The sequence below is a fragment of the Macaca mulatta genome, chromosome 2, assembly GCF_049350105.2.
Source record: "Macaca mulatta isolate MMU2019108-1 chromosome 2, T2T-MMU8v2.0, whole genome shotgun sequence".
In the NCBI taxonomy this organism is placed as follows: domain Eukaryota; kingdom Metazoa; phylum Chordata; class Mammalia; order Primates; family Cercopithecidae; genus Macaca; species Macaca mulatta.
In genome coordinates this window covers 120,996,581-121,017,002 of record NC_133407.1, presented here as the reverse complement: position 1 = coordinate 121,017,002, position 20,422 = coordinate 120,996,581, and the positions used below count along the sequence as shown (strand labels likewise).

The 20,422-nt window shown below is 38.6% G+C and overlaps 1 protein-coding gene across 1 annotated transcript in view; it reads left to right on the top strand.

The window, feature by feature from the left end:
- The window catches only part of DNAH12 (dynein axonemal heavy chain 12), a 251,232-nt gene that overhangs the window by 86,436 nt on the left and 144,374 nt on the right, over positions 1-20,422 (top strand). The window contains exons 20-27 of the mRNA XM_015130629.3: positions 7,310-7,495; positions 8,483-8,683; positions 11,362-11,556; positions 12,917-13,038; positions 13,130-13,412; positions 16,226-16,345; positions 17,735-17,891; positions 18,106-18,278. Of these exons, the coding sequence (XP_014986115.1) occupies positions 7,310-7,495; positions 8,483-8,683; positions 11,362-11,556; positions 12,917-13,038; positions 13,130-13,412; positions 16,226-16,345; positions 17,735-17,891; positions 18,106-18,278 (1,437 nt within the window). The remainder of the gene's footprint in view (positions 1-7,309; positions 7,496-8,482; positions 8,684-11,361; positions 11,557-12,916; positions 13,039-13,129; positions 13,413-16,225; positions 16,346-17,734; positions 17,892-18,105; positions 18,279-20,422) is intronic.

The window sequence follows — 20,422 nt, the reverse complement described above, 5'->3', positions numbered from 1 at the left end:
TAAATAGCTCTTATTATTTTGAGATATGTTCCATCAACACTGAATTTATTGAGAGTTTTTAGCATGAAGGGCTGTTGAATTTTGTCAAGGCCTTTTCTGCGTCTATTGAAATAATCATGTGGTTTTTGTCTTTGGTTCTGTTCATATGCTGGATTACGTTTATTGATTTGCGTATGTTGAACCAGCCTTGCATCCCAGGGATGAAGCCCACTTGATCATGATGGATAAGCTTTTTGATGTGCTGCTGGATTTGGTTTGCCAGTATTTTATTGAGGATTTTTGCATCAATGTTCATCAGGGATATTGGTCTAAAATTCTCTTTTTTTGTTGTATCTCTGCCAGGCTTTGGTATCAGGATGATGTTGGCCTCATAAAATGAGTTAGGGAGGATTCCCTCTTTTTCTATTGATTGGAATAGTTTCAGAAGGAATGGTACCAGCTCCTCCTTGTACCTCTGGTAGAATTCAGCTGTGAATCCATCTGGTCCTGGAATTTTTTTGGTTGATAGGCTATTAATTATTGCCTCAATTTCAGAGCCTGTTATTGGCCTATTCAGGGATTCAGCTTCTTCCTGGTTTAGTCTTGGGAGGGTGTATGTGTCTAGGAATTTATCCATTTCTTCTAGGTGTTCTAGTTTATTTGTGTAGAGGTGTTTGCAGTATTCTCTGATGGTAGTTTGTATTTCTGTGGGGTCAGTGGCGATATCCCCTTTATCATTTTTTATTGCATATTTTGATTCTTCTCTCTTTTCTTCTTTATTAGTCTTGCTAGCAGTCTATCAATTTTGTTGATCTTTGCAAAAAACAAGCTCCTGGATTCATTGATTTTTTGTAGGGTTTCTTTGTGGCTCTATCACCTTCAGTTCTGCTCTGATCTTAGTTATTTCTTGCCTTCTGCTAGCTTTTGAATGCATTTGCTCTTGCTTCTCTAGTTCTTTTAATTGTGATGTTAGGGTGTCAATTTTAGATCCTTCCTGCTTTCTCTTGTGGGCATTTAGTGCTATAAATTTCCCTCTAAACACTGCTTTAAATGTGTCCCAGAGATTCTGGTATGTTGTATCTTTGTTCTCATTGGTATCAAAGAACATCTTTATTTCTGCCTTCATTTCGTTATGTACCCAGTAGTCATTCAGGAGCAGGTTGTTCAGTTTCCATGTAGTTGAGCGGTTTTAAGTGAGTTTCTTAATTCTGAGTTCTAGTTTTATTGCACTGAGGTCTGAGAGACAGTTTGTTATAATTTCTGTTCTTTTACATTTGCTGAGGAGTGCTTTACTTCCAACTATGTGGTCAATTTTGGAATAAGTGCAACGTGGTGCTGAGAAGAATGTATATTCTGTTGATTTGGGGTGGAGAGTTGTGTAGATGTCTATTAGGTCTGCTTGGTGCAGAGCTGAGTTCAATTCCTGGATATCCTTGTTAACTTTCTGTCTCGTTGATCTGTCTAACATTGACAGTGGGGTGTTAAAGTCTCCCCTTATTATTGTGTGTGAGTCTAAGTCTCTTTGTAAGTTTCTAAGGACTTGCTTTATGAATCTGGGTGCGCCTGTATTGGGTGCCTATATATTTAGGGTAGTTAGTTAGCTCTTCTTGTTGAATTGATCCCTTTACCATTATGTAATGGCCTTCTTTGTCTCTTTTGATCTTTTTTGGTTTAAAGTCTGTTTTATCAGAGACTAGGATTGCAACCCTTGCCTTTTTTTTGTTTTCCATTTGCTTAGTAGATCTTCCTCCATCCCTTTATTTTGAGCCTGTGTGTGTCTCTGCACGTGAGATGGGTCTCCTGAATACAGCACACTGATGGGTCTTGACTCTATCCAATTTGCTAGTCTGTGTCTTTTAATTGGAGCATTTAGCCCATTTATGTTTAAGGTTAATATTGTTATATGTGAATTTGATCCTGTCATTATGATATTAGCTGGTTATTTTGCTCGTTAGTTGTTGCAGTTTTTTCCTAGCATTGATGGTCTTTACATTTTGGCATGTTTTTGCAGTGGCTGGTACCAGTTGTTCCTTTCCATGTTTAGTGCTTCCTTCAGGAGCTCTTGTATGGCAGGCCTGGTAGTGACAAAATCTCTCAGCATTTGCTTGTCTGTAAAGGATTTTATTTCTCCCTCACTTATGAAACTTAGTTTGGCTACATATGAAGTTTTGGGTTGAAAATTCTTTTGTTTAAGAATGTTGAATGTTGGCCCCCACTCTCTTCTGGCTTGTAGAGTTTCTGCCAAGAGATCTGCTGTTAGTCTGATGGGCTTTCCTTTGTGGGTAACCCGACCTTTCTCTCTGGCTGCCTTTAACATTTTTTCCTTCATTTCAACTTTGGTGAATCTGACAATTATGTGTCTTGGAGTTGCTCTTCTTGAGGTGCATCTTTGTGGTGTTCTCTGTATTTCCTGAGTTTGAATGTTGGCCAGCCTTGCTAGGTTGGGGAAGTTCTCATGGATAATATCCTGAATAGTGTTTTCCAACTTGGTTCCATTCTCCCTGTCACTTTCAGGTACACCAGTCAGACATAGATTTGGTCTTTTCACATAGTCACATATTTCTTGGAGGCTTTGTTCATTTCATTTTACTCTTTTTTCTCTAAACTTCTCTTCTTGCTTCATTTCATTCATTTGATCTTCAATTACTGATACCCTTTCTTCCACTTGATCGAATCGGTTACTGAATCTTGTGCATTTATCACGTAGTTCTCGTGTCATGGTTTTCAGCTCTACCAGGTCATTTAAGGACTTCTCTACATTGGTTATTCTAGTTAAACATTTGTCTAATCTTTTTTCAAGGTTTTTAGCTTCTTTGAGATGTTCAAACTTCCTCCTTTAGCTCAGAGAAGTTTGATCATCTGAAGCCTTCTTCTCTCAACTTGTCGAAGTCATTCTCCATCCAGCTTTGTTCCATTGCTGGTGAGGAGCTGCATTCCTTTGAAGGGGGAGAGGCACTCCAAATTTTAGAATTTTCAGCTTTTCTGTTCTGTTTTTTCCCCATCTTCGTGGTTTTATCTACCTTTGGTCTTTGATGATGGTGACATACAGATGGGGTTTTGGTGTGGATGTCCTTTCTGTTTGTTAGTTTTCCTTCTAACGGTCAGGACCCTCAGCTGCAGGTCTGTTGGAGTTTGCTGGAGGTCCACTCCAGACCCTGTTTGCCTGGGTATCAGCAGCAGAGGCTTCAGAAGAGTGAATATTGTTGAACAGCAAATGCTGCTGCCTGATCGTTCCTCTGGAAGCTTCGTCTCAGAGGGGTACCTGGCCGTGTGAGGTGTCAGTCTGCCCCTACTGGGGGATGCCTCCCAGTTAGGCTACAGGGGGCTCAGGAACCCACTTGAGGAGGCAGTCTGACCGTTATCAGATCTCAAACTCCGTGCTGGGAGAACCACTACTCTCTTCAAAGCTGTCAGACAGGGACATTTAAATCTGCAGAAGTTTCTGCTGCCTTTTATTTGGCTATGCCCTGACCCCAGAGGTGGAGTCTACAGAGGCAGGCAGGCCTCCTTGAGCTGCAGTGGGCTCCACCCAGTTCAAGCTTCCTGGCCACTTTGTTTACCTACTCAAGCCTCAGCAATGGTGGGTGCCCCTCCCCCAGCCTCGCTGCCACCTTGCAGTTAGATCTCAGACTGCTGTGCTAGCAATGTGGGCGTGGGAACCTCTGAGCCAGGCGTATATAATCTCCTGGTGTGCCGTTTGCTAAGACCCTTGGAAAAGTGCAGTATTTGGATGGGAGTGACCCGATTTTCCAGGTGCTGTGTGTCATGGTTTCCCTTGGCTAGGAAAGGGAATTCCCTTACTCCTTGCACTTCCTGGGTGAGGCGATGCCTCGCCCTGCTTCAACTCTCGCTTGGTGGGCTGCACCCACTGTCCTGCACCCACTGATACGCTGCAGTGAGATGAACCCAGTAACTTGGTTGGAAATGCAGAAATCACCCATCTTCTGTGTCGCTCACGCTGGGAGCTGTAGCCTGGAACTCTTCCTATTTGGCCATCTTGGAACTGCTTCTGCTATTTTCTTTCCTTGTTTTGCTTAATTTATCTTGGAGACCTTTTCTTGTTATATATAGGGAGCTTCTTCATTTTTTTTCACACCTATATAATGTGTGACTAATGTGTGTATGTGTGTGTAAATTGCATGTGTTTGAAGGTGGGACTGCAGGGTAAACTGTGGAAGAGTAAATGCCAAGTTAAAATCAACAGTTGAATTACCCTCCGTACAGGTTATACCAATATATACTCTCACCAACCTTCATAACAAAATATCATCAAACTTTAGGTTTTTGCTACTCTACTAGGAGAATTTTCATTTCTCTTCTTGCAAGTAAAATTTTAAGCATATTTTCATCTATTTCATATATTTAAGAGTGTTTTATATTTCTTTTCCTGTAAACTGCTTTAACTTACCTCTGCCTATTTTTCTGTTGAATTATTGACCTTTTTCTTACTGATTTCTTTTCCTGTGTATATAGATTAGGCTTTGTCTGTGATGTGAATATTTATTATTTGCTTTTTAACCTTGCTTATGATAGCTTTTGCCTGGCAGAAGCCTTTTATTTTTATGTAATTATTTTTATTCTTTTCCTTTATGGCTGTTGGGTTCTGAACTGTAGTTTAAAATGCCTTCCCCATGCCAAAATATTTTTTTCTAATACTCTTATAGTTTGTTATTTGTTCATATTTTATTTAGGATATTTGAGATTATGTTCAGGAAGGATCTTGGTCTTAGTTTTCTTGTAATGTCTTTGTCAGATTTTGGTATCAGGGTTATGTTGGCCTTATAAAACAAATTGGGAAGTTTTATTTTCTCTATTTTCTGAAAGAGTTTTTTATAAATTGGTATTATTTCTTTCTTATTTTAGAGAAACATTCACTCGTGAAACCATTTAGCCTGACGTTTTGTTTGTAGGAAAGGTTTTGAAAACAGACTCTCTCTATATATATTTCTCAAGTACTAATTTATTTCTTCTTCATATTCCATGAGGACCACAGGTTAGCTGAGTCTCTGCTTCCAGTTGCAGTCCTGTTCTGCTTCTGAGTTTTCTAAGTTCCAGGACACAGGCTGTGCCCTGAGCTAATGTGGGCCAATCTCGTGTTATAGAGAGAGAGCAAGGGCTGAGCTAAACCGTGTACCTAAGTTTAGATCTACTCAGCTGTGAGTGAAATACTTCATATCCACCCACATTACATTGGCTGAAGCAAGTCCTGTGCCAATTCCCCCTCTAGAGGAAGGAAAAGATAATTTCTTTAATAGACATAGGCGCTATTCAGATTTTGTGTTTAATTTTGGTAGATTGTATTTTTTAAGGAATTTGTCCATTTCTTCTAAGTCATTGATTTTGTCGCCATAAAGTTGCTAATAACATTCATTATCTTTTAAATGTCTGTAGATTCTGTAGTGCTAACTCCTTTTTAATTCTCAATATTGATTATTTTAATTTTCTCTCCTTTTTGTTAATCAGTCTGGTTAGGAATTTAGTTGTTTATTGTTGGTCAGAGAGCTCATGTATCACTGTCTTGTCAGAGTCATTTACTGGTTCTTTGCTTCTTCTGTTTGTGGAGATCATGGTTCCCTGTTTGCTGTTGTTTTTGCTGGTTGTACATCAGTGTCTTTGCATTGAAGTATTATTTATTCCAGTGTTTCTTCTCTGGCTTGTTTTGGTTTATATTGGATATATTTGCTTAGAGTTTCTGTACTGTTAGGTCACTGCTTCCTTTTCAGCTCCAAGTGGCACCTTAAGCCCAGGTTTGGCTTGGCTCTAGTACCTGATGGGAGCGCTGCCCTTACTGAATGGGGACAGTACCACAGGTTATATTCTGGCAATGTGGGAAGCTGGCTAGGAGTTTGTGCCCAGGGGACCTGTGGGACAAACCTCCTACAGAGTGGTGCTGCAGAATAGCCACTCTGATTTGGCATCTCCTGTGGCTTACAGAGTAACGTTTCCAGGGCTGGGGATGGTAGTCCTACCTCCTCCCTTTGTCTCTGCTTGTCCTCAGGAATTATTTATCCTTTCAGGCACTGGGGATGCTTCCTGTGGGTTAAGGCAGGACAGATCTCCTGCTAGGGAATCCAAGGTGGTGGGGTAGCTGGTTGTCCACTTTGACCTTGTTCTTATCAGGGTAGAAACAGTGAGTTGGGGGGAAATTTTCTGCCCTCTTGGTACCTGACAGAATAGAGGGAGGGGCATTGCAGATGTGGAAGTCTGATTCTCTTACTGTCTGCTCATCTGCTTAGAGTTTTTTCACTTTTGTGTGGTCCAGCTACTCAGGAGGCTACTCAGGAGGCTGTAGTCCCAGTTACTTGGGAGGATGAGGCAGGAGAATCTCTTGAATCTAGAAGGTGGAGGTTGCAATGAGCCGAGATCGCATCACTGCACTCCACCTTGGGCGACGGAGCAAGACTCTGTCTAAATAAGTAAATAAAGAGTATGTTCTTTCTACTTTTTAGATGTTGAAACTTCATTTATTTAAAAAATACTTACTGAGTGCCTGTTATATTATGTTCTGACAAATTCTAGGGAATATGTGATGAAAAGCAAAAACATGATGGTGATAACCCATGGAAGGTTAAAACAAAGTCCTTAACTAAGCAAAACAAAAAGTGTGCTAGTTTATGGTCCTCCAATTTAAAAAAATTTACCATATTAAGTTATTACTTTTACAAAGTTAAAACATGACTCATATAAATATAAAATAGGGAGCCAGGCATGGTGATTCATACCTGTAATCCCAGCACTTTGGGAGGCCAAGGCAGGGGTCACTCAGCAGAGATAAAACATTGTTACATTTTGGGATTTTGGCACAGATATTTTCCCCATTCATGCTATGTGTGTGTGTTTATAACTATATATTATATATTTCTGCAAATAGTATAATGAATTTGAATTTCTGAAATAATACCTTTTTTATTTTTATTTTTCCTAAATAGAGACAAGGCCTCTTGTCTCTCTCTCACTCACGCTGGAGTGCAGTTTGCAGTCTTAGCTCACTGTAACCTCAAATTCCTGGGCTCAAGCAATCCTCCCACCCCAGCCTCCCAAAGTGCTGGGATTACAGGCATGAACCATTGCGTCTGGCCCTTCATTCTTCTTTTTTACTCTTATAATTTTCCTGGCTATTTTTACATGCTTATTTTTGCAGGTGAACTTTAGGTTCATTTTCTTAGTATCTCTCTCCTTCCAAATCTAATTGATGTTTTGATTGTACTGATAGAAATGTATTAAATAAACTGAAGAAATGTGATCCTTATACCATCAAGGCTTCATCTATGGAATCTATGTGTGTGGAAGTCAAATGAATGACTCATTTTGTTTATATTTTTGCCATTAGGAATATATTCCTACTGTCTCCATTCTGTGCAATCCAGGAATGAGAGCTCGTCATTGGAAACAGATGTCAGAAATTGTAGGCTATGACTTGACTCCAGACTCTGGAACTACACTGAGAAAAGTTTTAAAATTAAACCTTACCCCATACTTGGAACAATTTGAAGTGATAAGTGCAGGTGCAAGCAAGGTAAACATAAAGATCAACTGAAATACTTTATGTGATGACTTTGTTAATCAAGTAATCATAGTTTTTGTTGGGGTTGAATGTGTACAGTACTGGATAGCAACGGGAGGTGGTGGGGGAGAGTAATAGAATACCACTCTCTGGCCGGGCATGGTAGCTCACGCCTGTAATCCCAGCACTTTGGGAGGCCGAGGTGGGCAGATCACCTGAGGTCAGGAGTTCAAAACGAGCCTGGCCAACACAGCAAAACCCTGTCTCTAATAAAAATACAGAAATTAGCTGGGCATGGTGGTGGGTGCCTGTAATCCCAGCTACTCAGGAGGCTGAGGCGGGAGAATTATTTGAACCTGGGAGGTGGAGGTTGCAGTGAGTTGAGATTATGCCACTGCACTCCAGCCTGGGCGACAAGAGCAAAACTCTGTCTCAAAAACAAAACACTCTTTTCCCCCCAACAAAGTGTGTGCTTACTTGTCCTGAATCCAGATGAGAAATGACTCCTTTGACCTCCTCTTAATTCTGCCACATTCTGATGCTGTTGGATGATGTGCTAGTGTTGGTACATAATTTTTTCATTAAGAGTACTGTTGTATGTGTGGCATGTGATATGTGTGTGTTCTAGCAGGGTAAGTATGGCCCTAAAGAATGGGTTCTTGAAGTACACAGAAAACATCTTCAGACTATGGACTGCCTGTAGAAAGGCCACTTCAGAGAAAGTCCTACAGGTATTTTATTCTCTTGTCCTTTTTTAATATTGACAGCAGTAGTTTTCATAGCAAGTGAATTTTTTAAAACTATGTAGTCGTTCTTCTTAGGAATTTTTAAATTGTTGAAAAACCTTCTAACTTAAAAAGTTATACTGTAGTCACAGATTATCTTAAGGAAATGATAATGTAATACATCAAATGCTTACTGAATTCACTAGGGAAAGTCAATATAGTAAATAAGATCCTTTCTTCACCCTCCCATTCTTTCTTCATTCCTTCCTTTTAGGAATTTTCATTAGAGAAAGCCATGAATACAATGATAGGAACTTGGGATGATATTGCTTTTCATATAAGTCTATATCGTGACACTGGAGTTTGTATTCTTTCTTCAGTGGATGAGATTCAGGCCATCCTTGATGATCAAATTATAAAAACTCAGACAATGAGAGGCTCACCTTTCATCAAACCATTTGAACATGAGATCAAGGTGTGTTAAATATAATAATCAGCTCTTGGTCATTTATACAGATTGCAATCCTGTTACATATATGCTCTCATGGTAATAAGTAGCCGATTGAATGGCTTTTTAAGTGTTTATTCAAATCATAGACCTATAATCTTGATATTTTATTTCATAAAATACAAAATGCTATTCAAAATTTAATATAGAAATATATACATCTGAGACATAAATGATTTTTAAAAGAAAAATGTCTTATTAAAATCTTCTCCAATGGCAGTGATAGACTCGAGAGGAAAACAGGTGGTATTACTTATTCTAACTTAAGAAAACCTAAACCTTGTTTTATGCTGCATTCTTGAAACTTGTAGTAACCATGCTTTAATTATAGTTGTAAACAGCTAGCATGAGGATCTTTTAGAGTATTTAATGAATTATTGTTCCCTTGAGAAAAACGAATGGTATTTGAGGCTCCAAGATTATTTCATATCTTATTGGATATGAAAACTGTTCTAACTGGGGCCTATATAAATTGGGGAAAGACAACTGGATTTTTTACCCTGATATCAATTGATTTCAAACTATGTTTCAGATGCTGCTTTAGGAACTTTACACTTATTAACCCACTTGATCCCTGCAGCAGGCCTTCAAAGTAGGCACTATTATTATCTGTATTCATAGACAAGGAAACCAACATATAGGATAGGTAATTTTCCTAAGTTCATCTAGCTAATAAGTGACAGAGCTGGGGTTCAAACTGAGGCAATTTGGTTTTAATATGAGCATAAATCGTGTTTTATAGAAGATTTTGGCTGTCATTATTTGGAGAAAGCAGAGTAATGTTCTTCCAAGAGAACATAAGGCTGGACATTATCCCAAGAAGCAGGCTAACCTAGCCTTTCCTGATAAGATATTACTTTTTTGTAGAAATTTACTTGTCTAACAAGAAGAATTTAGAAGACAAATTTAAAAGCTGTCTTAGAGATTTTTTAAAAATCGAAGATATGGACTTAATCTCTTGACACTTAGACCTTAGGCATATATTTAAGAACCAAAGAGAGATATTATATTAATGGTCTTTGGCTAATGAAATATCTTGTCATTTCTAGGGGATCTATGAGAATAAGGAGACTTATTTCATTTTATTTTTCATTTCAGTTCACTTTTCTCCAAATTGTATTGATATAGAGCAGGATTTCTCAACCTGTCACTGTTGATATTTTGGGCTCTATAATTCTCTGTGATGGGAGGCTGTCTTGTACATTATAGGTTGTGTAACTGCATCTCTGGCCTCTACCCATTAGACATTAGTAGCATCTTCCCCCATCAGTTGTGACAACCAAAAATGTCTACAGACATTGTCAAATGTTCCCTGGGGTGGGAGGCAAAATTGCCCGTGGTTGATAACCACTGCTGTAGAGCAGGATATATTCTTGGATGGTTTTGGGACTCCAGATGGCTCATCTAGAGATTAGGAAACTGATAAAAATAACGTTACAGGCAACCTACAGAATGGGAGAAAGTTTTTGCAATCTACTCATCTGACAAAGGGCTAATATCCAGAACCTACAAAGAACTCAAACAAATTTACAAGAAAAAAACAAACAACCCCATCGAAAAGTGGGCAAAGGATATGAACAGACAGTTCTCAAAAGAAGACATTCATACAGCCAACAGACACATGAAAAAATGCTCATCATCACTGGCCATCAGAGAAATGCAAATCAAAACCACAATGAGATACCATCTCACACCAGTTAGAATGGCAATCATTAAAAAGTCAGGAAACAACAGGTGCTGGAGAGGATGTGGAGAAATAGGAACACTTTTACACTGTTGGTGGGACTGTAAACTAGTTCAACCATTATGGAAAACAGTATGGCGATTCCTAAAGGATCTAGAACTAGAAGTACCATATGACCCAGCCATCCCATTACTGGGTATATACCCAAAGGATTATAAATCATGCTGCTATAAAGACACATGCACATGTATGTTTATTGCAGCACTATTCACAATAGCAAAGACTTGGAATCAACCCAAATGTCCATCAGTGACAGACTGGATTAAGAAAATGTGGCACATATACACCATGGAATACTATGCAGCCATAAAAAAGGATGAGTTTGTGTCCTTTGTAGGGACATGGATGCAGCTGGAAACCATCATTCTCAGCAAACTATCGCAAGAACAGAAAACCAAACACCGCATGTTCTCACTCATAGGTGGGAACTGAACAATGAGATCACTTGGACTCGGGAAGGGGAACATCACACACCGGGGCCTATCATGGGGAGGGGGGAGAGGGAGGGGGGAGGGATTGCATTGGGAGTTATACCTGATATAAATGACGAGTTGATGGGTGCTGACGAGTTGATGGGTACAGCACGCCAACATGGCACAGGTATACATATGTAACAAACCTGCACGTTATCCACATGTACCCTAGAACTTAAAGTATAATAAAAAATAAAAATAAAAATAACGTTACAGTCATTTCCAATTGTGAGTTCCAGTGATTTAGGAAAACCTCAGACCTCTTAGAATTTTTTTTAAGCCTTTGTGAGACATACATAAGTAACCTTAAGCTGTAAGATGTTTGCACTTATTTAAAAATAATAGTAAATTTAAAATGTATTTTCCTTGCTATAATTTATAACCTTTCTTTAATAACTAGAATTTAGTGCAGTATACTTTTCATTAAGGCCTGGGAGGACCGCTTGATTCGAATACAAGAAACAATTGATGAATGGTTAAAAGTGCAAGCTCAATGGCTGTACTTAGAGCCCATCTTTTGTTCTGAGGATATTATGCAACAGATGCCAGAAGAAGGGCGTCAATTTCAGACAGTAGACAGACATTGGAGGGATATCATGAAGTTTTGTGCAAAAGATCCAAAGGTGAAGTGTTTGTTTTCTCTCTCACAGTAGGTGAACCTTTGTTTTTGGAAATTAAGTAAAACATGTGACTTTTTTCTGATTATAAAAATTAAACTTGCTCATTGTATACAAACTGGAAAGTTCAGAAAAATATGAGAAAGCATAAAAGTATTAAAATAAGTTTACTTTTCAATTAATAAGATACACTGCTTGTTACTCTTTAGTATACCTAGTGGAGTTGCTTCAAATGTACATCTGATTCACACACCTTCTACTATAAACACGCACTGCTCTCCTCCTCATAAAATAAATAGATAAATCAAATCAAATGGGGAGAGGAGAGAGTGAGAACAAGAGAGAGGGAGACAGAATGAATAGTGTAGGTGACTCAACTGACATTCTACTAGTGACTCTGTATACTCGGAGTGATGGGGAAGAATCTGCTGTTCTCTCCATTGGTTGCAATTCCTATGTCTTTCCCAGTAAATGTTGAAAAACAGACTATATATTTTTCATACACACAGTGCACATAGTTCATAGATATGCATCCACTTTTTCATCTGGCATTCAATTTAAGAAATAACAATTTATTCCCATGCTGAATGAAAAACTAGCTGTGCTGGACTTACTGCGAGTCAGTAGCGCACTGAAATTCATGAGTGTTAAGGATTTTGCTTTACCTGTTGACTTTAGAATCTTTGTGAAACATGATTTCTTGTAGATCAGAGGTCAGCAATTTTTTCTGCTAAGGGCCAAGTAGTAAATATTTTAGGCTGTGCAGGACAGGTATTTTTTGCAGCTACTCAATTCTGTTGCTGTTGCAGTGAGAAAGCAGCCAGAGATAATATGAAAATGAATGACTGTTTCTGTGCTACAATAAAATTTTATGGACACTGACATTTTCATATGTCACAAAATATTATTCTCTTGATTTTCTTAACTTCCAAAAGTGTAAAAATAATTTTTAGCTTACAACCCATACAAAAACTGACAGCAGGCTGGATTTGGTCTGCAGGATATAGTTTGCCAACTCCTTGCTGTAGATTGTTACATTTATGGTTGACAGTAGTAAAAGTAAGAATTAAATCGAGCACCAGCCAAACAGACTTTTCTCACATCATTCAAAATAATATAGGAGAAATGACAATATGCATGACAATCACAACTTGTCATTTTAACTAGTGTCCTTGGATAAATATTTATAACTCATTGAATTTTAATAGTTTTTACATTGCAAAAAATTTCACTGCAAATTTTATAAACCTTTGACTTTTTTGGTAAACCTTTTAACATTAAAAGATTTTAATGTATAGTATAGATTGATATTTAAGTCTTATATCTGGCATAAAAGTGCTGACTTGAATGAGTGTGTCTCGTTTAGGTTCTTGCTGCCACTTCTTTAACAGGTTTATTGGAAAAACTGCAGAACTGCAATGAACTTTTGGAGAAAATTATGAAAGGTCTTAATGCATATCTTGAAAAGAAACGTCTTTTCTTCCCTCGGTATGATAATCAATTGTGCTGTAATTAAAAGCATTTTCTTATGTGTGATGAATTATAACTAAAACTTTTATATTTGCATGTTTTTCCCTAGGTTTTTCTTCTTATCTAACGATGAAATGTTAGAGATTTTATCAGAGACTAAAGATCCTCTTAGAGTTCAGCCACATTTAAAAAAATGCTTTGAGGGCATTGCTAAATTGGAGTTCCTTCCCAATTTGGACATTAAAGCCATGTATAGCTCTGAGAGCGAGCGAGTGGAGCTGATTGCACTCATTTCCACGTCTGCAGCGCGGGGTGCTGTGGAAAAGTGGCTCATTCAAGTGGAAGACCTAATGCTCCGGAGTATTCATGATGTGATCGCTGCAGCCAGGCTGGTGTGTTTTCTAGGATTTGATGTATACCCTATATTCTGCAAATGCTTTGTTTAAGAGGTTTTGAAAACCAGTAAATTAACACTTAAAGCTCTTACTATTTTAAATCATTTATTTTCTTTACTTCTTTGTTTCTAACATTATTATTAATATAACAATATTGCTATGAATTGATAATAGTATATGATTGTTATAAAAGAGGAAAGGTATTATGAGAGAGAAAAATAAGAGGTATATAATTTAGAATGGGGGAAGGTCCAGTGATAGGCTATTAGAGGAGGTGATGTTGAAACTGAGATACAAAGGATAGGTAGGAATTAGCCAGGTAAAGAGCAAGTGAGAGAGCATCTAGGTATCCTATGTAAAGGCCCTGGGATCAGAGAGAACTGGGGATTTGGGAGATCCTGAAAGAAGACAAATATGTCTGGATAGAGTAAGCAGAGTGGAGAGTAAAGTGACATGAGGTTGGAAAGGAAGGCAGTTAGGAGTTTGCATTTTATTTTAAATGCAATGGAACACCATCTAAATATTTTAATCAGGGAAGAGACATAGTCTGATTTATATTTTTATACCACTATGGCTATGGTATAAAGAATAGATTAGTGGAGGTGTGAAAACAGGAAGGCAAATTAGGAGACTCAGATTAGTTCAGATGAAAGATGATGTGGGCTGGTTTGCCAGAGATTCAGGTTCAAAAAATAAAAACCAAAAATAAAGGAAAAAAGATGTGGTCTGTTTCTAGGCAAATGGCAGAAGATATAGAGCAAAGTAGAATATTATAAATAAATTTTGTAGTTAATTTCAACAGGTCTTAATGATGAACTGGTTGTAGAATACAAGTGTAAGCAGGGGGAGGTCTCAAAAATCACTTTTAGGCTTCTGATTTGAACATATGGGTGGCATTTACTCTGGGTGATTCCTGGAGGAGAAGCAGGTTTGTGGAGGCTTAGGGGAAGATCAAGAGCTCAATTTTAGATATATTAAAATTGAAATGCTATGAGCTAGGCTAGTGGATATGTTTCATAGGCAAACAATCCTGCACATTAGCACATGCGGATCTGCAGGACAGTTCTCTTCAGATATGAGTGGTAAATGCATGACCTAGTTCACGTACTGCATTTTACACTTAAACAACTACTTAAGAACTCAAATAAGATGAACAAACATTAAAGGGGGCTATGTAATAAATTTGAAAGAAAGATAACACTTGGCACTACATGTATCTCACTTATGTTAATTCAGTTAACCTAATCTTGAATGATAAACACATGTATTTCTGCCTTTAGGACCACAAAGGAGCAGTTGTAAAGTAGTAGAATAGTTTTAAAAGGCATTGAAGCTTTATATTCAGCAACTCACTATATGTGAGTGACTGTTCTTTTTCTTTCACCGAGAGTCCTATGAAGCTCATCTTCTTGTGGTGGCTATTCTGTTCAGCTTCAGTGTTCCTACAGATAAATCTTGACTTTTTCTCTCCTTTTACTATTTATGATTCAAAGCAAACTAAAACACATAGGAAAGAACCACCATTGTCCATGAAAGTATTTCCTTAATTAGTATAGAAATTGACCTTCTGTGTACCTGGCAATGGCTCTCAGTCACCATTCATCCTTCTTTGAAGCTTAGGTCAGCTTATCATTTGCATTTATTTCTAAATATGACTAAGAAGCATTTTATAACAATACTGATATCCTATTTTAACATTCTTATATATATAAGATGATCTTATTTTATTGAAAATATAATTTGCATTAGCATCAGCTTCAAAATTCATTCTGTAGTTGTTTTCAATTTACAGTTCGATCTGCTAAAATCATTTACTGTTAAAAAAAAAGCTATTTTTAAAATGATTAAACCTCTCCCTCCATAAATACATTTAAATGCATTTTGAATATCAAAGTGTTAGAAAAAATGAACGTATACCTTGAATTCAAAACTACAGATTGTTCAATTGTACATAATTGAACAAATATATAATTGTGAAATTATATGCCCTGGTCATATAGGTTTTCAGAAAAGCTATGGATAAATAATACAAGGGCACTATTAGTGCAGTTTTTAACTATATTGTATAGTCTCCTTTTCAATTAAATATTGGCATCAATATACATAATCTATTTGACTAGTTTGTTGTTGTTGTTGTTTTTGAAACAGAGTCTCACTCTATCACCCAGGTTGGAGTGCAGTGGCGTGATCTTGGCTCACTGCAACCTCTGCCTCCCGGGTTGAAGTGATTCTCCTGCCTCAGCCTCCCCAGTAGCTGGGATTTCAGGTGCCCGCCACCATGCCCAGCAAATTTTTTTTTGTATTTTTAGTAGAGGGGGGGGTTTCACCACATTGGCCAGGCTGGTCTCGAACTCCTGACCTCAGGTGATCCATTGCCTCGACCTCCCAAAGTGCTGGGATTACAGGTGTGAGCCACCGCACCCGGCCTTGACTAGTTTTTTTAAGTTTACTAAAATTTTTGTATTTTATTATGATAGGAGTAAAAGGTATTCTATATGGAAAACTTGACAACTCTCCACAGCAAAGGAACATAAAAATTACATAGAAATCAACTTCCAGAAGAATCAACAGTTAAATCTGCCCATTATTAACATGTTGGTGTTTATCTTTCCATTCTTTTATAAATAAATATTTTTAAAACATAATAATTATAAAATTTGGAGGGAGTCTTTTAGTCATTTAACAATTTTATGACTATATGATATTCTAGCCTATGTAGGTACCAAATATTGCACTTCTCTATTGCTAGACATTTAGTTACTTTTTCTCATGCAGCCTTTTAAAGTTATAAATTTATTTTAATTGTTCAGGCTTATCCAGAATCTGCAAGAAGAGACTGGGTTCGAGAGTGGCCTGGCCAAGTTGTGCTTTGTGTTTCTCAAATGTTCTGGACATCTGAGACACAGGAAGTTATAAGTGGTGGGACGGAGGTAAAGCATTGTTTGCTTTTAAGTAACATCCTTCATTCCAGGTTTTGTTTTATTTTATTTTATTTTATTGTTTTTAGAAATGAGATCTTGCTGTGCTGTCCAGGCTGGTCTTGAACTCCTGGCCTCAAGAAATCCTCCCACTTCAACCTCCCAAAGTATTAGGATTAGAGGCATGAGCCACAGTGCCTGACCCCATCCCGTGTTTCTTAGTTAGCTTATCTATTGTTTGCAAAGACAATACATCTGTCAGTTTCTGTATATAATCTTAAAATTATAACTTCATTGAGAACTTGTTCTTTTTTTTTTTTTGAGATGGAGTTATGATCTTGTTGCCTAGGCTGGAGAGCAATGGCACGATCTTGGCTCACTGCAACCTCTGCCTCCTGGGTTCAAGCAATTCTCCTGCCTCAGCCTTGTTCCAAGTAGCTGAGATTACAGGCATGTGCCACCACGCCCGGCTAATTTTGTATTTTTAGTTGAGATGGGGTTTCTCTATGTTGGTCAGGCTGGTCTTGAACACCCGACTTCAGGAGATCCGCCTGCCTTAGCCTCCCAAAGTGCTGGAATTACAGGCATGAGCCACTGCACCTGGCCCGAGAACTTGTTCTTAATATTTTACTGGGCTTAGACAAAATCACTCACAAAATTCATTTCTGTGTGTGTGTGTGTGTGTGTGTGTGTATATTTAGAGACAGGGTCTTGCTCTGTCACCCAGGCTGTGCAATGGCATAGTCATAACTCAGTATAACCTCACACTCCTGGGCTTAAGCTATCCTCTTGCCTCAGCCTCTGAATAGCTAGGACCACAGGCACACACCACCACATCTGGCTAATTAAAAAAAAATTTTATAGAGACAGTGGTCTCTCTGCTTTGCCAGGCTGGTCTTGAAATCGTGTCCTCAAATGATCTTCCCACCTTGGGCCTGGCACCATGGCTCACGCCTGTAATCCTAACACTTTGGGAGACCGAGGCGGTTGGATCACTTGAGGTCAGGGGTTCGAGACCAGCCTGGCTAACATAGTGAAACCTCGTCTCTACTAAAAACACAAAAAATTAGCCAGACCTATTGGCACATGCCTGTAGTCCCAGCTACTCAGGAGGCTGAGGCAGGAGAATCACTTGAACCCAGGAGGCGGAGTTTGCAGTAAGCTGAGATCCTGCCACTTCAGCCTGGGCAACAGTGACTCTGTCTCAAAAAAAAAAAGAAGATCCTCCCATCTTAGCCTCCTAGATGCTGGGATTATAGGCATGAGCCACCGCGCTTGGACTCATTTCTATATTGAGATAGATTAAGAAGTCAGAATTGTTTTATAAAAGGCTAAATATATAAAACACATGTTTTAAGTATGATATGACATCAATTAGATTGCTTTTTTTTTATTTTGTAGGGATTAAAGAAGTATTATAAGGAACTTCAGAACCAACTGAATGAGATTGTAGAGCTGGTAAGAGGAAAGTTGTCTAAGCAGACCAGGACCACTCTGGGGGCTTTGGTTACTATTGATGTCCATGCTAGAGATGTGGTCATGGACATGATTGAAATGGGTAGGTGACTTTTTCTTTGATTTTTAAAGATAAAATGTTGATAGCATCTGGAAACAAATACTTGTACTCTATGTATTTTTCTCTCAACAGAATTTTTTTTATAAGTTGGCAAACATGATTTTTAAATATTTGCTGTTATAAAAGATAAAATACTTATTTTAAAAATTATTTCCATGTAAGGATCATGTCTCTTATTTTACTTTATTTTTTCTAGGTGTCTCACATGATACAGATTTCCAGTGGCTTGCTCAGCTCCGATATTATTGGGAAAATGAGAATGCCCGAGTTCGTATCATTAATTGCAATGTAAAATATGCTTATGAATATCTTGGTAACTCACCTCGACTTGTCATTACACCTCTAACTGACAGGTGTTACAGAACATTGGTATGCTTTTAAATTATCTTAATTCACACATTAACAATTACTTTTTGCTGTAACGACATCTTTTCTCACTTGTCTTACCTGCAGTAGTTGAATACAGTTATCCCTTTCTAATCCCAAATTCTCTTTATGCAAAATTATAATAATGAATATTTACTTCTGGGTGCTTTTGTAGCATACAAGAGTGTTTACATTTTATCGTATGAAAGTTGTGAGTCACTCTGATTGGGGGTAATTAGAAAAAGGGAAGTATTGACAATATAATGACTAAACTGGAGCTTTGGAAAATGGTATCAGTTTTTGCAGTGGAGTCTTGGGAGAGATGACAGGAAGATGAGGAAAGTACATTTGGGCCTTAGGACACCAAATTAGTGCTGTTAAATAGGATGGAGAGATGAAGTGTATGGGTGTGGTGCTGAGACCTGAGATCCAGAGCTGAAGGTATGGAAGACAGAGCTGTAACTATGAATACCCTGGGAATGTGGTTGCTGGATAAAATACAGGATTCCCAGGTAAATTTGAATTTCAGACAAACAACAAATAATTTTTAAAGTAAATATGTCCCAAATATTGCATGGGACATACTTACACTAATAAATTATTCATTGTTTATCTGAATGGTAGCAGTGGAAATTACCCAAGTCACATGACACCAAAATATGTTGCCTGTGGAGCGTATCTGTATCAGTACGAGACTGCAGTAACCTCAGTTCTTACCTTCTCAGAAGAAAGAATTTGACTGAGTTGCATAAGGCGGAAAGAGACTGAGGCAGGGTTTAGAGCAGGAGCGAAAGTTCATTAACAAGCTTTAGAGCAGGAACGAAAGGGAGTAAAGTACACTTCGAGGAGGCCCAAGCAGGTGACTTGAGAGATCAAGTATGCAGCTTGACCTTTTGACTTTTATACATTGGCATACTTCCTAGATCTTGCATTACTTCTCCCCACTCACCCAGCTCCTGAGATCTTATGGGGAAGCTGCTGATCACCAGTTTCAGGTATTTTCTATTTGTTAGGAAACTGCCCATCCCTGGCATCAGCTGTGACCAATTATTACTTCAGCGAGACAGTTAACAACCCCTGACCATCACCTGGTGGTCACCGGACATTCCTGGTGTGTGTGGGGTGGGGAGCGCTTTCCGGCTCTGCTCATACCTGACTAGCTACCCACTGTAACTGAATTTTTGTTTTGCTTTGTTTTGTTTTGTTCTGAGAATCTCACTTTGCCACCCAGGCTGGAATACAGTGGTGCCATCATGGCTCACTTTAACCTCTGCCTCCTGGGCTCAAGGAGATCCTCCTACCTCAGCCTCCCAAGTAGCTGGGACTATAGGCAGATGCCACCACACCCAGCTAATTTTCGTACTTTTTAAAATAGAGATGGGGTTTCAGCCATGTTGCTTGCCCAAGCTGTTCTTGAACTCCTGGGCTCAAGCCATCTGCCTGCCTCAGCCTTCCAAAGTGCTAGGATTGCAGACATGAGCCACTGGTCCTGGCTGTTTATCTGAAATAAAATTTAACTGGGCATTCTGTATTTTTATTTGCTAAATCTGGCAACCCTACCTACGGGAATTGAGAAGGAGCATCAAGAAGTACCACTCTACTTGTGCTGAGTAAGTGAAACTGAAGTGTCTTCGAATGAGTTCTCTTAAAACAGAAATGAAGTGGCAATTCTTGTGCAAAGGATTAGGTAATGTTCTTAGTAAAAACCTGTAGGGAAACAAGGACAGCAGGATGGGACAGTAAAAAGCTAAGCAAAGGTGTGGTTTCAACAGACGTACAGTTGCAGCCTGATCTCACAGGGTGCTCTGAAGCATGAATGGCATGAGTTATTCCACTTCAAAGCCAGCAGGGTCTGGCTTTTGTACCCGTTTAATTTCATTGACTAGGGTCACCCCTGGGGCAGGGATATGAGTAAGCTTTCAGGCATTTTCTTGCTGATAAGGAGAAAAGAGCAGCTGTGAACTATTTGCAACTCACACAGCAAATGGATGAATGCAATGGCTGGGTAAAGGGGCTCTGGGTAGGGCAACAATGGGTCTAGGAGAAAAGATTTCACCAAACTCTTTATTTTCTTGGGTAGCTGCCTGTGGGCAGGGACTATGTCTGTCTTGTTCTCTACTCTAGTGCTGAACAAGGACACATTATCC